The following is a 2,150-nucleotide window of genomic DNA, read 5'->3' as shown; positions in this document are numbered from 1 at the left end:
ACACAGCAGTATAGTAAATCTCCACATTTACTGCTGAGATGTGACAGAGTGGAGGTGACAAGAACAGGGCTAGGGCCCTCTTGTGGGCCTCATGGCATTTATGGCCATCTGTATATGGTAATTTTACAACCCACCTCGTCTAGATGAAGACCTCCAGCTTAGGAGCTATGTGACTCAGTGGAGCTCCTAGGCTCTGATGCTGAGCAGCACAGGCTGCTGATGGTACTTAAGACTGAGCTTGGTAGACTGAACTTTCACCACAGGCCTCTGAAACTGCTGTGGTCTGGGCCAGTTGTGATTAATACCTGTCCCCGTAATAATTTGTGTAATGAGGGAGGCCATAGCACTATGCTGTGTGATATTCTTTTATCCAGTATGATCTCTTGGATCAACAGATCAAGTGGGGTCAGGGGACTACCATCCCTCGCTCTGTCCTTATTTGGTGTTTGTTGCTGTGTTGATACATCAGGACTCCTTAGGAACCCACGTTCCCACTCCTGGAAGTTAAGTAATGTAGCAGGCTTATAGAATGGGGGACTGCAGAGGCTGGGCTAACTGGATTTTTGCTTCTTTCCAGGGATATGTGGTACATTCCCTTCCCTCCAGAGAATCGCCTTCCACAGAAACCAGTAACGTCATGAAATCCAATCCAGCCATCCAAGCTGCCATCGACCTCACAGCAGGGGCTGCAGGTAAAGGGATGGGGTGTTAAGGGGATATTCTTCCTCCTGTATCCCTGAAGTAGTTCCTCAGAGTGGCTTAGAAATACACTCNTTGTTACCCCACAGGTAATATCCTTTAACCTCAGAATGAATCGATATAACAGAAATGTGATTTTGTTCAGAGCACGTCAGCAAGTACGACCCAGTAGTGTTTAATTCTATTAAAGCTTCACCAGTCAGCGTGAAGGATGGAAATGTGCTTAGGATTGCTAGAAAACATCTCCGTTCCAAAAATGAGCTCACTTGGCTACCGTCTGTCACATGCTGGGATACACAGGTGGCAGCCGTACCCCAAGCTGGACAGTCTGAAGATCTTTGTAGTACACAATGCCAGCTACTGTTTTCATTTTTTTTTTTTTTGCTTTTAAGATTTATTTTTGTTTTATTCACATGTATGTGTGTGTACGTTTGTGTGTGTGTGTGTGTGTATCTGCCACATGTGTGCAGGTGCCTGAGGTGGGTGGAAGGGGGGATATCAGATCCCCTGGAGCTGGAGTCANAGGTAATTGTGGGACACCCATGTGGGTGCTGGGAACCAGAGTCGGTCACTCTAAATGGTCAGCAAGCACTCTTCACTGCTGAGCCACTGCTGAGCCATTTACCCAGCTTCCTTGTTACTTGTTCTGTTCGTCCTTGTTACTGTTGCAGGCATTGGGAAAAGCTTAGCCTGGGACAAAAAGAGCTGCCATTTTTGTTTTCAGAGTTCTGTGTCATCTCAGAGGCAACTGGAAGGCATGTTTCCCAAGTGAACCTTTGATCTGCCTTACTCCTCCCCCCCCAGCCCCTCCCCTCAGATTAATTCGTGTAAATGAGGGAGGCCATAGCACCACGTTGTGTGATGATCTTTTTATCCAGTATGACCTCTTGGATCAACAACAGATCAAATGGGGTCAGGGGACTACCATTCCTCACTCTGTTCTTTTTCCACTTGTAAAAAAAAATCCTTGTACAGACAACAATCCCCTCTCTCGTTCCTCCCCCAGCTTTTCCACCCCAATCCATGAACCAAAGGTCAGCTAAAGTTGGCTCTAGAGGAAGGCTGATAAGGATCACCAGGCATCGGCACCTCTGCAGGTTAGAGACAAGGAGTGTCCCAGGCTGATAGGCAGGCCAACAACTAGCAAAGTTGTACCCCAATGTGTTAGTTACTAACNGCTGTGGGTCTTCTGTCAGTCTCTCCTACTCTGTAGAAGGGAGGACAGGGTGATCCNNTGGACCCCATTCCCTCCCTATGGTCCTGATGCCGTACTGTGGAGGCTGCTGATTGTAAACGACAAAACACATCCTCTAGGTCTGGCAAGGAGACAGCACTGTGGGTACAAACAGGTCTTGCTTCTGCAGTAAGAAGGTGGGAGAGATTCTCAAATGCCAATGTTCTGTGCTCTTAAGGCAGTCTAAGAACAAGGCTTTATGATAGTAATTTTTAAG

At 47.2% G+C, this 2,150-nt stretch overlaps 1 protein-coding gene across 3 annotated transcripts in view; it reads left to right on the top strand.

The window, feature by feature from the left end:
- Positions 1-2,150, top strand: part of Slc25a15 (solute carrier family 25 member 15) — a 25,480-nt gene that overhangs the window by 2,864 nt on the left and 20,466 nt on the right. For all 3 annotated transcript variants that reach the window (XM_021170853.2, XM_021170850.1, XM_029480431.1), the window contains exon 2: positions 578-692. In XM_021170853.2, the coding sequence (XP_021026512.1) occupies positions 638-692 (55 nt within the window). In that variant the 5' untranslated portion in view covers positions 578-637. The remainder of the gene's footprint in view (positions 1-577; positions 693-2,150) is intronic.

Source organism: Mus caroli, chromosome 8 (genome assembly GCF_900094665.2).
Source record: "Mus caroli chromosome 8, CAROLI_EIJ_v1.1, whole genome shotgun sequence".
In the NCBI taxonomy this organism is placed as follows: domain Eukaryota; kingdom Metazoa; phylum Chordata; class Mammalia; order Rodentia; family Muridae; genus Mus; species Mus caroli.
The sequence above is the reverse complement of the archived record's forward strand: the minus strand, read 5'-3'. Positions and strand labels throughout refer to the sequence as shown.